Raw genomic sequence first — 18,516 nt, 5'->3', positions numbered from 1 at the left:
ACAGTCTAGAAGTATAAATTATTCTTAAATCTATCTATCTATCTATATATATATATATATATATATATATATATATATATATATATTTATATATATTTAGTTAAGGATTCTTTGAAGTATTATAATTAAGTATTTTAAAATACTTAAATATAATACATAAAAGAATTCTTTATATATATAAAGAATATTAGAGTCCTATTGTCTTTTTTACAAATTTATTCTAATCTTGATGAAATTTTTCACACAAACAAGAGGAAAAATAAATGAAAATAAAAATTATGATTACAATTAATTTATAGTGAAAATAGTTCTTTTATTGCTTTGGCTAAACAGATTCAGAAAGTAGATTTAAACCCACACTTGTGAAAAAAATCAGAATGTTCAGTAAAAATGTTTGTGTTTCATTTGACCACGACTGTAATATAGAAATGGAAAGGTAGAGACAACCTTGACCTTTGACCACCAGATAAAAAATGCTGATGTCATCAAAAAGAAATTTAAAAAAATTACTGCAAGCTGTAAATATGCACAACACAAATGCTTGCTTACATTGCAATAATGTTTACAACTTTCAAAATTATCAGACGACAATATTTCTTCCAATTAAAAAGAATGAAAGAAAAAACAATAATGAAAAGAAAATCCAGAAGGAACTAAAAGGGATTCTTTTCTCAGAGTAATGCATCTGTTTAACAATCTGTTCTTTATAATATAATAGCATTTCCAAAAGCTGTTGTTTGACAACAAGGGTTACCCGATTGGAATAAAAATTTATAGAAAAGTATAAGGGTGCAGACGATGAAAATTATTACACTTCAACAATTAAAGGGATGACCCTTTAATTGTTGAAGGCTGGTACTGGTTCTGCAGACCAGAGGATATAATTACTGCATGGACGAACGGAGAAAGTCAGTAGTTCTGCGAGGCCATGTTCAGTGCAGCCGTGGTAACAAGTGGGTAAATGCAGGAAGTTGTTCGGAGTGTTATTGGTAAACAATAGTGAAAGTGACAGTATTCTATTCATTCATAAAGTATAGGATAGTTCTATTGTAAACAGTAAAAGTAATAATATCTGAGAAAAGTGACTTTAATGAACTTTTATACTGTTCTATTCTTATCTTACTGTTAATGCAATATCAATTTTTATTAGTCATTTTAATGTTTTTAGTAAACTGAACTGTCAATTGAACAAATCTTGTCCTTTTTATTTTACTATTTTGTATGTTATATATACGTATTGTCATTATTTATTTTGTTTATGTCTCTATATACAGAGTAATAAACTGTATTTATAAAAATCTTATAGTTTGTTAGTCTCTCAATATCCTGGTCGAACTGCAAAAATGTGAAAATATATTTGTATGTCAAAGCCTAATGGTTTTATATAAATATCTGCCAAATTTTCATGCACTCTTATATTCAGATCTTATACATCTACTGCACATATTTACATGATCCCAGGATTCTATCAATTACTTCTTTAAAATTGTTCATTAAGGAGATCAAATTAATTTCTTAAAAATAATTATATACTTTTAAATAACAATAATAATTATGTGCTACAGTAGTGCAGAATTTTCGTAATAATTATTGTCTTTGTTCCAGGTTAAATAGTAATTACACAATGGGCTTCAAATTAATATTTCGATTATAATGTTATGTAATATTTATTAAGTTTTACTTACACTGATAAATAATACAGGGGATGAAAGAGCAACTCAAAACAGTTTCTCCTGTAAGTGTTCAATGTGAGCACCATTTGTAACACAACACACATTAAGCCAATAGGAGAGTTCATCCCATACTTTAATCAGCAGTTCTGGAGTAATTATTTGCGACAGCTGCTTCAATCTTGTGTTTCAAGTTGGGTAAGTCAGCTGTTAATGGTGGCACATATACTTGATCTGTATAAACCCCCAAAGAAAAAATCACAAGGGATCAGATCAGGTGAACGTGAAGGCCAGGGCAAACAAGCCCTGTTATTTGGTCCCTAGAAACCAATCCAACAGTCAGGGAGAATTTCATTCAACCAATCACGCATAGTGTTATGCCAGCGAGGAGGTGTACCATCTTGTTACCAAATAAAGTTCTGTGGTTCATATTGTAGTTGAGGAAAGATTTGCTAGGATTACACACAGACTCCCTTACACGTTCAACATTGTCTGCTGACACACTCTATTGTCCTGTACTCTTCCCTTTACAAATGTAGTCGGTGGTCATTCACGGACCACAAAGGAACTTCAAATGTAATGCATGTTGAATGGAAATTACAGATTCACACTTTGTAAACTGCAAAACAAGAGTGCTTCCTGATGGAAGGTCGCCCATCTTTGCCACTAACATTTTCAAGAGAACGTATAGGAAACAGTTTATGAACTGGTACATAGTTAAAAAAGAGGTGCTCTTCTATTTCATGTATAATTAATCAATACACATAAAATGCGAGAAATATTACACAGCTTTAAAACTTAATATTCATTTTAAAACACTGTATATTAGAAAATAAAACTAATATTGTTAGAGCTAAACTGGAAATGTTTAAGTAATTAAATGTATACTAGTATAATTTCAATAGAATATGTTTTAAACCAAATAATAAATAAATGTTAAAAATAACTTTAAATTGTGCATTTTAAACATTTGAACGACATTGTAATCTGTACAAGCTATTTTATAAAACTGTATGAATTACTCATGCTTGGCACAGATCACATCTTTTCTACCTAAATTACAATAAATAATGTTTAATAACTTATGTGTGTGTGAACGAGTATAAGATAGTATCACTTGAGGACGATCCTGATTGCTGTGGCAAAACAGGGAGGTGGTGATTGGTGGAAGAGGTACTAGTCAAGGACTGTGCACCGGGAGTTCAGGGATGAGCAGGATATTTATGTTTTTGTGAATGCAGATAGTGAATGAGGGCATGAAACAGAACTTATGCTGATGTTAACAAAACTGATATTGGTATAAGCGCTACTCGACTGTTTATTTCATTCGATGAATATTTGTATTAAGTCAGCTATTTTTGTGTTTGGCAAGTAGCAATCACAACTAGATAAATATTAAATATTTAATTAAATATTACCGGCTGTGGTCCAAGGATCAATATTGCACCGATAACAAACAGGTAAACAACTTTTTAGTTGTTTACCTGTTTGTTGTGCAACGGTTTTATATAAATACATGCGGGATTCTCTCAGCATTCATAGCATGTTTCCAAGTCAATAGTTCTGCTAAAGAATCTGCACTATTACCTGTTATCTACTATTACCTACCTCTGGCACAATATCTGCATACGCATCATCTACATTATCAACCAGGAGAGTGAAATCACTATTTATGCACTTACATACTTGCTTAATTTAAATTAGTTGTTAAGTGAATAAAGACAACACTTGAGCAATATTAAATAATATTTTTAAATGAAAACAGTAACTGTGCATTGAAATGTCAGTTTAGAAGTAGTCAGAAATTGTATTCTTTTCAATTCGATGAAATATGGTATGAAATATCAGGAGTAGGTGGATCGCCTAAGAAATCTGGTTATAACCACCATAATGAAAAACTAATTTACTCTAAGAGAAAGTGAAAAAAATTATACCCAGTCCATCGGACAGGCATCACTTGGCATTATCACTGTGAAACAGAGCTCAGTAGGTGGAAAACTTATGCCCTTGAAGATGTTAATGGGATTTGCAAATGACTGCAAGAGAATACTTTTGAATATAAAACAGGAATTGATACTTCAAAGGTTCAAAGGTTTTCTTCTGACAGAAGAAAATCTGTTTAAATAGTAGTTGGTAAAACAAATTATAATTTGACACTCTGAAATCGTGTATAAGATCCCTTACAAGTCGCAGATGATTATTTGCTGCTGCACTTAAGAATGGAAAACGATACACCTATAACAATGGCTTTCCAAAGGAACCTACAAAAGTATCAATCCATTCCTATAACAAAACAAAATTTGTGGAAAGTGAAATCTGCTTCACAAGCGGAAAATCAGTTATGTCATAGTAGAATTTTCAAACACAGAAAGAATCAAGTGAACAAGATCAATTCAAATTTTGACTAATGCGACATGATAAATCTGAGGTTGTATTTAAATTCTGTAACTATCTATTTGAGAATATGGAAAATGATTACACTTTTTTATAAAATATGTTTGTTCAGTTTTATAAATCTTATTATAACATAGTCGGAGTAAATTTAATCGGCATAAGCCGATTATAAAATTTATACCTTTATTTGTATTCACTACTTAAAAGAAATTGAATTAGTCATTAAATATCCCTGACAAAACTGCAAAATACTGTCTGATAATTACAGATTGCATGATGAAATATACTCTATTGTCTGTTATTAAAATTCAATTGTGTAAACAGGTTGATATTGCTTAAAATGAGGCAATAATTTTGTAAATTGAAAAAAAAAGTGGATGTAACAAAATTCATATCGAAAAAAATTAAAAAATATACAAAAAGCAACAAAATAAATAAAAAGAAAAAAAACAAAAACTGTTTACTTCAAGTGTTTTATGGAAGGCTTCTGGAGGAGAAATTTCATTCATTAATAAAGAAAATCCCAACATGCCGAGGTTGCTATCTTGAGGGTGATAACACAACTGATATTCTTGGTTTATATAAGTGTATGTAACAACATCGGTTTCATACATTGTTTGGTTATTGTCGGAGAAAGTGTAACTGAGTTTCATGGCTTCCTCCAATAATAATGATGATTTTTATCATAAATAATTGGTTATAGTGGGATCACTACACTTTTGCAATACTTTTCTTCCATCCACCTTATGCAAAATCTAATCTCAAACTGAGATATTATCAAATGATGAAATGGCTGAAAAACAACTGTCACCATATAGACTGGAATTACACAGACACAATGTACACTGAGGATACGATAAAAAGACTGTTCACAATTTTCTAATATATACAAAAAGGGATGGGAAAAGGTTCAGAAAGGAATTTCTCCAAAGGTTCAATGACAAAGTTTGGGAGATACTGGTAGCTCCTAAACCCAAATTTCCAAATGTAAACAACTGTTCTTTCCATAAAAGCAGGAAATATGCACGGCATAGCTTATGTTACTATGTGGATTGGTTGAGACAACAGACATTATCAATCAAAGCAAAGGCATTGATAATGGGAGGGATCAACCTACCTGGGAAAGCCCAGGGAGGTTGATCGGTTGAATTCGTTTTGATATACAAATGTCGAAGGTAAAGAAAACCTCGCTTTAGAAGAATTTTATTATTCTTTCAAAAACCTAAACGTCAAATGTAAGTCGGTGCTGTCAGACTTTGTATTGTAAGATCAATGTGTAAATTATTACGTAGAAAATGTATCAACTTGTACAAAAAAATTAGTGGTAGTATAGTACCAAGGAAAATTTATAAATAGATTTTAAGTCAAAAAAGACCTATCTGTGTAAGTACATATGATGGAGAGGGTATTTCTACCTGCCAAGTCATCTTTTTATAAATTGACAACTTTTTGGTGACAGACAGTCTTAAAACTTATTACAGAAACAAAAATTTCTGTAATATAAATAAAACTGTTTTTAACAAAATGATAATGATATCACACAAGGTAAGATACTACATTTCTATTATCAAGATCTATTTAATTTAGAATTTTCTTTAAAAAAAAAATAAAAAAAATCACATGTTAAATATACGTAATAGATAATAGATATACAATGATAGATAACAAACAATGTTTAAGCGTTCCATATAAGGAAAAAAAGGGGAAACATTTGTTATAAAACTCTTATCGGCCTGATTTCATTTATATGTAATACGTATCACATTTACAGAAATAATACAATTCTTATGATTATTCGTTGTTTAATAAATGTTTTATCTACTAAACAAAAAATATTAAATCTGTAGGAAGTAAGCTAATTTCAATTTATATACTGTTTCCTAGAACCGTGCAAAGTTTTAAAATATCTGGTCAAAAACCAAACATAAAAGATATGTTTTCCTGTTAAACTATTGTGCAATATAAATATGATAAAACCAATGTACTTAAAACACTGAATTTCAGGAATATAAACTAGAAATATTTATATAGTTCACAATAACCTAATTTAAAGTATTTATTTACAATATATACACTGAAAACTGAAAATAACCTTATTTACACTTGTGTTTTGGTAAACAATGACCATGGCATTCTTCTTTGTGGAAAACACAACAGTTCTTGATCTTTTCCTATTTGTTTTAAAAGTAGGCCATCAAGAAAATGTTATCTAGATAGAGGACTTTGTTATTGTTGGTATAGTTTTCTTTATAAATTATGTAATAATTTATTATCATTCTGGCAAAGAGGTTGAAAACCACCTTCTTCCTGTATTTTACAGTTCTACGCTCACCTAGATATGAGTACAGCATCATATTAAAAGTATTTATGCCTCCTATGTGTTTACTGCAGTCAATAATTAGGGATGGTTTTTTTTACTAGTAATTTGACACAAGTCTTCTTTTAACATCTTCAACATCTTTAATATGTATTTTAGATGACAGTAATATTACAGTTTTTTTTTGTCTATAGCCAGGTGCCACTATTTTGCCCTGTTTGTAATACCTCATTTTGACCCATTTATAAGTTTTGTTTTATTCCATCAAGTAAACCTATTTTGTTTTTCCTAACTGTTCCAGTGAAAAAGATCTTTAGTTCACACAGTCTTTTTATAAGCGAAGCACAAATAAAGAAATTATCGGTTAACGCATGAGCGTAAACCACATTGTTTAACTCCATCAGAATTGTTGCCTTTTTTCTCTTTGTAACAGAACATAGACATACAGTAATTAGATATAGAATCGCATAAAACCGACAACTTAGTTCCTCTTTGTTCGGTAAGTACTGGATTAAAGTGGTTTGACTGTTTTCTTCCAACTAAGGATTCGTCAATTGACAACTGTTGGTTTGCAGTGTAATAAAATTTAAATAACCTATTGCAGTGTTGAAGCAAGGGTTTGAATTCTTTAGAAGCATCATACTGTGGTTGATTTGCTTTTGGAAGTTTGCTGTTGTTAAGTTGGTATTACAATATAAGTTAAATTTGACATCGCTTTTTGTAAACATTTCTGGAAACCAAGGTGTTTCTTGGTAGTTGACCAATAAGAAGGAACGGTTGGTTTTATACAGAATCGTTCAAAAAGTTCCATATTAAGAATCACTGTGATAAATGCCCTATCTTATTCAATCCTACTGGGATACAGTTTTGTTTATGACTATGAGGAGAAATATTGTCTGATAATGTTGTAATAATCTGTTTAGCTTAACGACTGGTTTCATTTACAAATATATTCAAAAGAGCCTCTGTGAAAAACAAATTAAAGTAATCTATAGGCTTAGATTCTACCGGTGGACAGTGTTTTAGCCCTGGTATTTCATTGTAAGAAAAATCATGAATAATATTATCAGGCATTTCATCATTTATGCTTAGCCAAATATTATTGTCAGTAGATCTAACAGCTCTATCTTCAGACTCAGAGGAATTACTACTAAACACACTTCGATTTATTTGTGAACCTAAGGTAGGCTTACCAGTTTGACTTGATCTAGGCAAAAGCCTAGCTTGTCCTGATGTACTAAGTTGTTGATCTAACCTATCACAAAATTGAACCACATTCTCATTTTCTAGCTGATAGATTAGATCTGTATCGCTATTATAGCAAAATAAATCATCCAGCTATTCTTCAGTAGCTAATAAATCAATGTCTGAGAATTCACTATCAAGTAATCTGTCTACTTCACTAGATCTATGATTTTTGTGTGCAATTTCAGTCACGTGAATCCAGAACACTATATACATTTAGTCATTGAAAAAAAAAAATACATACAACAAAATAATAAAACAAAAAACTGAACAACAAACGCACTGCATAGAAAGTCACGTGATATCACCTCACATACAACAAATAACATACATTGTGACCTGTTAGTGTTAATATGATATCAGCTATTTTGTAGTCGTCTATTTATTATTTTTTTGTTTAGTCAAAGCGAGCCTTTATTTCCAAACACCATTGAATATTAAAAGAGATATTGTATATACCGCACAGTAGTTCAAATTTTTACAGCCAATAAAACATAAATTACAAAATACGTTGTGCGATGGATCGTCACCATGGCACTTTTCATATGGAAAAATGGTGGCAATAGATCACGACCGTGGCACTCATAAGGTCAATATTTTTTATAAATGTGCGAAACTCAGATGTAGCATAAGCAACAAATATAGTATGAATATATACTGAAAAAGCAGTTTAATATTATTTACCTGCAGTTGGTAGATTGTTATATACACGAAGAGATCTGATTCTATGTAAATGTAAAGGATGGAACTGCAATAAATGCAATGTATCATTATAATTAGCATCACTGACAGAAGCTGGTTCAAACATCAGACACCTGAAAGTTAAATAAATCAACATTAACAACATATTTAACAGATCTTCCAGAATGTTTACAACATCTCAGGGAGAAGCATTACAGAAAATACAAGGATAAAATAATGCTAATCACTAAAGCCATGCTTAACAACTTGTTCAGTTAACAAAACCTTTAAGTTAAACAGTACTTTGAGATCAGAAACTGTCTAAAAGAACTGTTGCTGTAGGACTACACATTTATAGAGTGAATAGTTTGAATCAAACAATAGTTATTTGCTATTCATATATACACTGTTGTACCTTAAAAACCACTAGGATTTTTTATTTGTTGATTCATAATGACATGTTTTGAAAGGTTTTAGTAATAAAATACAAAATGAAGAAGTAACGGTCAAATTTTAACAAAATTTTTTTAATATCCCAATTCTGTTTTTTCTACAGCTTTCAACAGAGAAATGTTAAAAGAAATAGCTAGCTACATAATTTATTAAACATTTTATGAAATGTTTATTTTTGAGGTGTAACTACAATTCGTTTCATTAACAGTACATGTACTTTTCGTTATTAATATTCATCTTACTTTATTTCATTTATTGTTTGTATTTACTGGCAGTGAGTCAAGTAAAGTCAGTAATCATTCATTTTATTATCCACCAACTCTGTGGTGGGGAGGTAGTGTCAGCCTTTCATCCGGAGGTTCTGGGTTCAATTCCCAGGCAAGCATAACATTTTTCATACGCTAATGACATTTCAGTATACCACAAACAAGCTTCAAGCTTATGTGGTGTAATCATCTAGCAAAAACAAGAGAAAAGAAAAAAATTATGTATGAGTAATAATAATTATGAATATGAAAGTAATGTTAAAACATAAAAAAATGATCTTCTTACAGTCACACAGTGATTGGTAACTCTAAATTACAGCATTATATTTTTCTAAATTCTTTTTGTTAAAATTGGTAACAAAATGATAAAAACTTATAGTTGTCTACTATTATGTATCTTTCAATGCTTTTCAAAATTAACTATTTTATAATTCTAATTATCATCTCCAAGTCAGAAATTCCAGTTTTTCTCCATTAGCTGTATGTACGTGTGTTATCTACAAGAGGATTTGAATCAGTTTTCCATCCAGTACAGCATTATACTTTCCATTTGTATCAATCCAAGGGTTTGTGTGCATACAACGTTGTTTTTGCTTATGGTAATTGAAAGCTTATGTTAATGGTTTTATAGCAATTTAGCAAGAAAAACCAATACTAAAATGGATTCTAATTTCATGTAAAGTTATACTGACCACTTGAAATTCTGGGAAATGTGATAACCAAATGGTAAACAGCATGTTTCATTGTAACCATAACTTATCACATGTAAAAATATGTTACTTTGCAGTGTTTTAGTCCACCTGTGATAGATTTGACAAAATTTTCTGATTGAAGCCAGTATATGTAGTATGGAAGAACTTTTGTACTCATGTGAAGTATGCATTGCACAGCATCATGCAAAATAGTATAAAATTGTGGGGGGGGGGGGAGAGCGCTGGTGGAATAGTTGAGATCAAAGAGGCAAAAATCAGAGAAGAAAGAATTTAGGGTTTGGAAGAATTGAATGCAGAATACCATTTTTGTTTTGGTGCCACTATCAAATTAAGAGACTGAGGTATTAACACATCAAGGAATATACAGATATCAGCAAAACAATAATTAGTAGTATAATTTCCTAGTAGTATAATTACAAAAGGTTTTGTTTCATTGACAATCAATCACGCTTAATCATTTCATTGATCTGGTGCTTCATTACCAATGGTATTGATAAAACATAGACAGTTGCTAAAAGGTATATATCACTTTATTTATTTAAAAATAGTTAAAAATACAGTATCACTTAATTACAAATCAGTTATAATTACAAAGAAACCTGCAATGAAATACTGCAATTAAAAACAAAACAAAAAAATACAAAAAACAAGAATTTTGCAAGTTTAATTAACCGTCGAGGAAAACTCAAAACCACAGCAAAATTGTTGCTGTGTCACTTTGTATAAGACTGTTGCTTGTATGAAACATTGTTGCTCCTCTTCAATTTTTTTTTGACATATACCTAGCGACAGGAATATTTCATCTCATGCTTTACGACACCAATTTTTAATCGGCACTGCAATGACTTCCTGTATCATAAAAGACATTCACATCGCCATTTGGAAAAAGTTATCTTTAAAGAACTTTACAGCTTACACAAGATTGGATATTTATAATCGCCAACAATGGTGGTTCAATGTATTTTAATTACAAACACTATTTTTCAAACACTGATGCAAATTGTTGTTTCATATCAACTGATATTGAGGTCTATGATTGAGAAGGAGACTGCCTCATTTTGTAATGTTCTCAACCCTTGGCAAGTTATGGCCGAGTTACTGTTAAACCATCTGCTTTTGTTATGAAAAGCGGATTAACCACCGCGGTTGAACACAAGCAACCCAAACCACAGCTGATGTAAACCCTTAAGCTAACGAGGATGAAACTTTAAAAAATATCTATACTTTAAAATATAACTTAAATTATATTTGTAATAACTAACAAATATAACTTTAAAATATATATATTTTTAAATATTACTGGAAATGAGACATTAGTGTGCGATTACAATATTAAAACAAAACTTCATTATCACAAAGGGTATCAAAAAGGTTACCATGACCGAAAAAAGCAAGACAAATACGATCAATCGTTAAATCATTTTATCAATTGTTTTTGACTCTGAATGCCTTGCTTTCTTCAAAAGGCAAGTGAGTGATTAAGGAATATTACTTTGAAGAAATGAGATATCTTCGCTTGGTAATCAAAGCGATGGATGCTTATGCTGATAATGTGCCTATGTACAAATTGCAATTAATCTGTCAGTTTTTGGTAAACATGACACAACGGATATTCCATATCCTCCTTGTTAATCTGATCTTGCACCTGTAGAACATTTTTATTCCTTCAAATTAAAAACAAAGATAAAAGTTTGATGTTTTCGGTCGATTATCTTGAGAAAGGAAAATTTTCTATGCTAATTGTGCAGTGTCTTGAACGAAGAATTCCAGAGATAATCTGAAGGGTGGAAGAAATGTTGGGAGTGGTATATTCAAAATGTATTTCAAAGTAATCAGAACCTTTTTTATTTAAAAAGTTTAGGAATTTTACAGACAAACCTCATATGTAAGTATATGCAAACAAATACATAATACGTTCGATGATGAATATAAAAAGTTGTACCTGTGATCTTGAGACAATTTGCACAGTACAAGATTATCGCTGCTATCTGACAGTAACTTCTCATCAGATCTATTTTCCAAAAGAAATGAGGCACCACCAGTCAGTATTTTAAGTTGGCATTCAAAGAATTTATTCTCTTGTATAGTGGTTGGAGCACAATCGCTACAAATACGAACCGGGTCTACAAAACACATTCTTGGGAGATCAAGTTTCTCATCAGAGCATGCTGAACAATAAATATTGCCACAGCGACGACAATGATGCTGTAACATTCCAAAACAAAAAATGTTAAAAATACTGCAGCCAATATGTTAAAAACAGCAGACAACTTACTAACTGTTAATTAACATCCATTATTAAATAATTATAATGAATTACTTTAAAGCAGTTTTTTTTTAGTTTTATTTATAGTTACTTTAAATTATTTAAAATATGGCTAAGCTGATAGAAAATTCAGCCGGTATGATAAAAAGTCATTTAGAATAAATTCAAAAACAAGAAACCTTGATAAAAATAAGGAATGGAATAAAATAAACAACATAAAGAACTAATGAGTAGAAGCTAATGCTGTAAGAAATGTGGGAATATGTATTAAGTTTTTCCAACTAATTCTCTTGAATTTTGCATGATATTTACAGAATATTAGAGTATTTATTCATTAAGTTATAACAATCAACTAAATACTAAGCGATGGGGACATCAATCTATTAACAAATATCTTCAAATAATCAATATTGATGGTAAAATTTTGTTACATTATCCGCCTAAGTTATAAAAAAAAAATTAGAATGCGATAACTCGTGGTATAATATCATAACCATCCTTGAAGTCAGCATTTTTGGCAAAGGGTAAGATTTGTACATAGCAAAAAAAAAATTGATTGAACTGAAGAAACTTCTTAATTTTATGAAGTTAGTTAAAAATTCTTAGACGATATAGTAATCCCAGTCGTACACACACAATGATCAGCTTTACCTAAGATACCAGTCTTATACAAAGTGACACAGAAACAGGAACTTTTGAAATGCACAGTGCCAACATATACAATTGGCAGCACTGCTTTATGCAGAAGCATTCCTGCTAGCCACGCTATCATCTTGTAGTAGTGGAACAGTCAACAGCAGGCTTTTGCCATAAAAATGCTTTACAAAACCAATGATAGTTTGGAAGGTGCACAGAGGGAGTTCTGATGGCATTACAATTTAGGTCGTGTTATATCGAAAAAATGCGACAGAAACATGAATTAAAAACTTTGAAGAGACTTAATCGACTCTGAAAAAGAAACTGACAACACTATCAAGAAGTGCTTATACTCTACACAATATTGAGACTGTATGCGTTTCAGTCGTACAGAGCCCACAGCGTTCAATTCGTAAACAAGCAGATATAGTTGGGTTGTTCTAAAAGCGTGTTCACTGAATTCTTCATTTCGACTTAAAATTTCATCCTCGCAAGTAAAGATCGTGTAAGAACTGAAGGACCATCAGTTGCACTTTGATTTCTGTCAAGAAATTATGGCAAACATTAATGAGGACAACAAATTTCTGGAAAAGCTGTGGATGTCAGATGAGGTACATTTCCATCTCACAGGTTATGTGAACAATCAGAACTATCGATATTGGGGCAGAAAGCAACCCCGATGAACTTCATGAATGCCAATGTTCATGAAAATTTACACAGCAGCAAGGTAAAAGTATAGAGTGCAGTTTTATCACTTCAGATCGGTATGTTCCTTCCCAAATCAGCTGATTTGGAAGTCAAGAGTTCCAGCTTCAAGTCCTAGTAGTCAGTTATTTTTATATGGATTTGAAGAATACTAGATCGTGGATACTGGTGTTCTTTGGTGGTTGGGTTTCAATTTACCACACATCTCAGTAATGGTCGATCTGAGACTACACTACAAGACTACACTTCATTTACACTCATACATATCATCCTCTGAAGTAATATCTCAACGGTAATTACCAGAGACTAAACAGGAAAAAAAGATCAGTATGTTCACATGCTGCAATATTTTTTTACACCTGTATTGAACAATTTCCCATACAAGCATGAAGTCTGGTTTCAACAGGATGTAGTGTGCAATCAATGGCTGCTATGTGAGAATTATTCTGTAACCCTGATATCTTAAGATTTGGTGACATTTCTGGGTCCCCAAGATTACTGGATTTATCAGTTTGTGATTTTTTTTTCTTCTGGAGATACTTTAAAGCATGGTCTACAAGGGTCGGCCAAAGGTCCTGGGTGAAATGAAACAAGCAATTCAAGACAAAATTCATGGCATCCCATCCGAGATGTTGCAGCGAGCAATGGGGAATCTCAATGGCAGATTGCATATTAGAGGACACCATTTACCTGACATAATTTTCTAAAACTGATATTAGGTATTTTGATAATCTGATATTTTTTAATCGGTTAGGTTTCTGTCATTAAATTTTTTTGTTACATTTTTTAAAAGTTTGCCAATTTATTGTAATCTTTGAGCATATTGTTCACATATTAATAAACTGTAAATGCTTAAAAGATGGAAAAAGTGATAAATAGCCTTTTCTGTAAGCAATTGAATAATGGAAAATATGGAAATTTAAAAAAACTTGCCAACAGATATTTTATAATCTTCAGCTCACTTATATTTGTGAACAAACATTTTCTTTAATGAATCTAAATAAAAGTACAGCAAATTCCATAATTAAATTTTGCTTACTTAAGTGAACTGTTTTTGTATTTAACATTTTTAAATTTTAATACTTCATTCGGTTCGTGAAAAAAGTTTTCTTTCCAATTCAGCCCAGAGGCAAAAACTTGGCTATGCCTGTACTAGATTATTCATTTGTTTTGTATTTTTGAGTTGACTAGATAAATACTTTGATTATGAAAATAAGAACTTTATTTTAAATATAAGAAATATTGTAGATTAAAAAGAAAGTGATACATAACGGATTATATATGCTGTGTATAAAGAAGAAACCAAATAATTAAATTATAAACATCATTTACTTTACAAGATAGTTTGTTATTTGTGACATAACATTTGCAATGTTTTTCTAAAATGATATATTTACTAAAGCTAACTGTAGAATTTTTATTTGCTGTACATTATCTTAACCTTCCAAATAAGTTGTCACTTCCAAACCTTTGAAAACTTTCTTGGTTGTCGTAATTCCATTTAGTTTGTTTGTTATCACCATCTCCATTATAAACTGGATATTTTACATTACTTTCTGGAAAGAAACTCTTTTTTAAAATTACATTAACTAATCCAAAAATATATAGATCTTACCTTTCTTGTAGTAAATCCAAACTTTGCACTACATTTTGTACATTTTGAAACCTGAAACATTATAAACAATTATAAAACTTGGGAAAGGGAACAAATTCAAATCTATGAAACAACTTATCATATACATGCCTCAAAGTGATACTTAGAAAAAAAGTACATGTTTTTTTTCAGTAAGAAAAGTTTTGTTATAGTTATAGATCAGGACAGCAATAAAATAAATATATACGTTTAAAGAAAAAAAAAGTAAAAATTTAATATTTTTCTGAAATAAACAAACTTGTGAAAGATGTAAGGGTTTTATGAGGTCGATCAGAATATTATTTTAGAAAATACAGGAGGCATCAGAAAAACCAATAGTCATCTATTATTACATACCCACTACCAAACTTTTTCAAATTGAAATTTCCACTTTAAATTTATATAAAATGAATTTTATTTATCATTTCAAAGGTTAGAAAGATAATATAATTTTTCAACTTTTCCTGCCATCATATGTACATACTATTATGCACATTTGCACCTCAGCACCTGTGATCAATGTAATTCACCTTTCAAAATAAAAGACAAAACTGCAACTCCATCGATAAATGAATTGTTTAATATTAATAATAAAATCAATGGTTAAACCATATGTTCTATTGAACATGCGAGTCATTTTACTATTGCCATAAAATTTTAAAGTAATACAACATTTTCCACACTTCCCTGCAATATGAATGAGCCCCGTCTGCTGGAGAAATTCAATAGTACTTTTTCTCTTTAAAACATAGAGAAATTAATCAATCATAATTAAACGCAGTTACATTAATTCAAATGATTGACATGTAAACATAAACTAAGAGTAATTGTAAGAAGTCTATAAATAACTATTATCTATTGAACACGAATATTGGCATGAACTTAAAAATTCATTAATAAATTAAAAAATAATTTCCTTAGAAATCTCATCATGAATAAAATTTAATATAATAAATAGAGCTAGACCAATTATAGAACAACTAATAAATTTCCACGATCATACTATAATGATCTTATTATCTATTACAATAACAGTAACAATTATAATAATAACAATAACAAAAAATAAATTATCAAATAAATCTGACAACCGAATAATTATTCAATTCTTAACACAAATCCGAATAATCGTATCATCATCTGATGTAATCCACTTTTGAACAATTCCATCAGTAGGAGTAAAAATAGATGCAATCCCAGGACGACTAAATCAAATTAGATTAATAACTAAAACCCCCGGGAGTATTTTTTGGACAATGTTCAGAAATTTTTTGGAATAAATCACAGATTTATACTAATTACCATAGAAAGAATCGACATAAAACCATTTATTAAATGAATGAAAACATAAAAATAAATAAACATTAAGTGACTGAAAGAAAGTAATGGTCTCTTAAACCAAAATATAGTAAATATTGAATACTCTTAATGAAAGACGCTAGTTTAAAAAAAAACATTTAACTGTCAAATAAAAAATACATATAATGTGCATCTTGATTCCACAAATGTCGCCAATAATATGAAACATTATATTAATAATAACAACAGCTACAATTATAGTTAACATAACAAAGTTATTCTTCATAACAAATCTAAAACCCCCACAAAAAAAAAGAAAACTAAACATTAACTGAAAATGATAACTAGTCTTTTTTTCAACATTTGATCCAGCAACAATTACAAAGAAATTACAATTTATTACAAAGAAATTGAATAATTATACTCATAACAACAATAATTTTACCAAAATGATACTGAACTAAAAAATCTTGAATAAATATAATAATAAAAATAATAGAAAAAAACTAATAAACGAATTTAAATCAATGACCCACCAAAAGGAAATCCTAATTATAGTGATATCAATTTTTATATTTATTATAATTAGAAATGTACTAGGATTAATTCCATATGTTTTTACATCAACAAGACAGTTAGTAGTATCAATATCAATTGCACTACCAAGATGAATTATAATCACAACATATAGATGAAAAAACTTTACAAATGAAATATTTAAACACATATTACCAACAGGAACTTCCTCCCCTATTTCACCAATAATAATTTTAATTGAAACCACAGGAAACCTTATCCGACCAATTTCACTAGCTGTTCGACTTACGGCAAATGTAATTGCAGGACACCTGCTAATAACACTATTAGGAAATACATCATCAATAAAAATATTAATATTTACTACACCAATTCAAATGATCTTAACAGCAATCTCAATAATTCAAGCATATGTATTTGCAACTCTTGTAACACTTTACTCTAGAGAAGTACCTTATGAAAAAAAAAAAATCACCCGTTTCACATAGTTACAAAAAGACGACCAATTATTTTATCAATAAATGTAATAACAATACTAACAGGAACTGTTAAATGAACTCAAACAAAAGAGTATGACCTAATAACAATAGGTATGATTTTATCAACAATGTCCATAATATTATGATGACGAGACGTAACGCAAGAAGCAACACTTCAAGGAAATCATACAAATAAAGTAAAACCATTAATAAAAATAGGAATAATCATATTTATTATCTCAGAAATAATATTTTTCTTATCATTTTTCTGAATATTCTTCCACTCAAGATTAGCACCATCAATTGAAATCGGAATAAATTGACCCCCAAAATCTATTAAACCCTTTAATCCAATAGAAATCCCACTATTAAACACAATCATCCTAATTTCATCAGGAATTACAGTAACATGAGCACACCACAGAATCTTATTAAACAAATTATCAATATCTAATAAATCACTATTACTAACAATCTTACTAGGACTATACTTTACATTTTTACAAAAATGAGAATATCAACAATCAACCTTCACAATAGCAGATTCAATTTATGGATCATCATTCTTTCTAACAACAGGGTTCCATGGCATCCACGTAATTGTAGGAACAACCTTCCTTACAATCTCAATAGTACGATGTATAAAAATACGCTTTTCAACCATCCATCACCTTGGGCTAGAATGTAATTTGATTATTCCTTTACCTATCAATTTACTGATAAGGAAAATTAAATTAAATCTTTTTAGTACAAAAAGTGTAATTAGCCTCCAACTAATAGATTAAAAAAATTAAAAAGATTTTTCAAAAATTACCTTAACAATAATATCCTTAAGCTCAATTATTATTATAATAAAATCATTACAATAGTAATCTCAAAAAAATAAAATAAAATAAGACGAGACAAAAACTCACCATTTGAATGTGGATTTTCTAAAACATCATCAACACGAAAATCATTTTCTACACACTTCTTTTTAGTTGCAACCATCTTCCTAATCTTTGATATCGAAATCTCAATAATTATACCCATATTTTCCACAAAAATAATAAACATAGACGAATTAATTCGTCTAAGTTTATAATTAACGCCTAATTAATAGACAAGTTAATTGATACCCAGCAACTGAAAACTGGTATCCACAATCTAATCAAATCCAAATTTAAAACAACTACCGTTATTAGGATTTGAATAATCTGAGAACTCTTGACATCCGAATCAG

At 29.9% G+C, this 18,516-nt stretch overlaps 1 protein-coding gene across 1 annotated transcript in view; it reads right to left on the bottom strand.

Annotated features, from left to right (window-relative positions):
• LOC142326972 (zinc finger FYVE domain-containing protein 21-like) overlaps positions 1–18,284 on the bottom strand; it is a 30,111-nt gene extending 11,827 nt beyond the window's left edge. The window contains exons 1-5 of the mRNA XM_075369704.1: positions 18,209–18,284; positions 16,901–17,178; positions 14,962–15,012; positions 11,682–11,944; positions 8,311–8,441 (exon numbers count right to left, since the gene is read on the bottom strand). Coding sequence (XP_075225819.1) covers positions 8,311–8,441; positions 11,682–11,944; positions 14,962–15,012; positions 16,901–17,178; positions 18,209–18,284 — 799 coding nt within the window. The remainder of the gene's footprint in view (positions 1–8,310; positions 8,442–11,681; positions 11,945–14,961; positions 15,013–16,900; positions 17,179–18,208) is intronic.
• Between the last annotated feature and the right edge of the window lie 232 nt (positions 18,285–18,516).

The sequence above is a fragment of the Lycorma delicatula genome, chromosome 6 (assembly GCF_047948215.1).
Source record: "Lycorma delicatula isolate Av1 chromosome 6, ASM4794821v1, whole genome shotgun sequence".
Taxonomy (NCBI): domain Eukaryota; kingdom Metazoa; phylum Arthropoda; class Insecta; order Hemiptera; family Fulgoridae; genus Lycorma; species Lycorma delicatula.
This window is presented reverse-complemented; position numbering and strand designations above follow the sequence as displayed.